This window comes from Geospiza fortis, unplaced genomic scaffold, assembly GCF_000277835.1.
Source record: "Geospiza fortis unplaced genomic scaffold, GeoFor_1.0 scaffold114, whole genome shotgun sequence".
In the NCBI taxonomy this organism is placed as follows: Eukaryota; Metazoa; Chordata; class Aves; order Passeriformes; family Thraupidae; genus Geospiza; species Geospiza fortis.
In genome coordinates this window covers 1,102,246-1,103,562 of record NW_005054383.1, presented here as the reverse complement: position 1 = coordinate 1,103,562, position 1,317 = coordinate 1,102,246, and the positions used below count along the sequence as shown (strand labels likewise).

The 1,317-nt window shown below is 66.2% G+C and overlaps 1 protein-coding gene across 1 annotated transcript in view; it reads left to right on the top strand.

Moving 5' to 3' along the window:
• Positions 1-2: 2 nt before the first annotated feature.
• Positions 3-1,317, top strand: part of WFIKKN1 (WAP, follistatin/kazal, immunoglobulin, kunitz and netrin domain containing 1) — a gene marked incomplete at its 5' end in the record, with an annotated part of 2,757 nt that continues 1,442 nt past the window's right edge. The window contains 2 exon segments of the mRNA XM_031060427.1: positions 3-89; positions 930-1,310. Of these exon segments, the coding sequence (XP_030916287.1) occupies positions 3-89; positions 930-1,310 (468 nt within the window).

Here is a 1,317-nt window from a genome sequence, read left to right as displayed (position 1 = left end):
GGCACCTGGGCGTCTGCCCCAACCAGCTGAACCCCAACCTGTGGGTGGATGCCCAGAGCACCTGCGAGCGGGAGTGCCAGGCCGACCAGGTGAGCGGGGGGGCTGCGGGGGCTGCGGGCGGCACGGGGTTTGGGGGCATCCCCAGGTCCCCGAAGGAGATGCTTTGGGGTGTGGTGTGGGTCCTGTGCTGGGTGGCACAGCCGGTTCAGTTGTTTGAGAGCAACGGGCTCTGCAGCCCTGCTGCAGCTTTGCCCCCTAAGCCCCTCCTGTCTGCTGGGCTCCCCAGTTGCCCACTGGCAGAGAAACTGCTTGTTGCCCCCTCATGTCACCCCTTCAGACCGTGTCCCGTGGTCAGAACACCCTCCTCGTGCACCCCCAGGATGCTTCCATTCTGTCAAAGGGCTGGCTGGGATGAAGGGAATGGGTGTGCTGGGACACGGACCCCATCACCCCGAGAACAGAATCCTCTCCCACATTTTCCCTGGGGGCCAGAGCCCACCCACGGACCGCATTGTCCATTCCAGAGAGCCCTGGCTCCACCAGGCTGAGCAGGGGTAACCCCACCCCGGTTAGGGGGAACCCCGAGGGGAGACTCCTTCACAATTCATCTGTTGCGTTCTGCCTCCCCTCGGCCTGCAAAAGCTGACAAGGGCAAGTTGCTCTCTGCTGTGAGGAGAAGGGACCAGGGGCCATCATCACCGCAGTGCACCCCCAAATATCCTGGGGGTGTTGAGGTGGCCTGGGGCTGGGACAGCTGTGCCGGGGAGCGCTGGCTCTTAGCCGGAGCCCAGCGATGCTGAAGGTGCACAGGGCTGCACGAGGGACACCTGCCCACCCCAAAGTACCACAAGGTTGGGAACAGCACCCACAGCCCCAGCGCAGCGGTGGCCTCCCCCCCCCCCCCCAACCTCTTCTCCCTCCCCGACCAGGACTGTGAAGACTTTGAGAAATGCTGCACCAACGTGTGTGGGCTGCGGAGCTGCGTGGCCGCGCGCTTTGCCGACGGCAGCGTTCCGGCGCTGGCGCCCGCAGCCTCCTGCGAGAGCTTCGTGTGCGCGCAGCAGGGCTCCGACTGCGACATCTGGGACGGGCAGCCCGTCTGCAAGTGCAAGGACCGCTGCGAGAAGGAGCCCAACTTCACTTGCGCCTCCGACGGCCTCACCTACTACAACAAGTGCTACATGGACGCCGAGGCGTGTCTGCGCGGCACCCGCCTCACCACCGTGCCCTGCAAGCACATCTTCACCTGGCCCGACACCAGCCCCGTGCCGCAGGAGACCACGGCGCGCCCCACGCCGGGCGCCGGCCCCGCGCTGC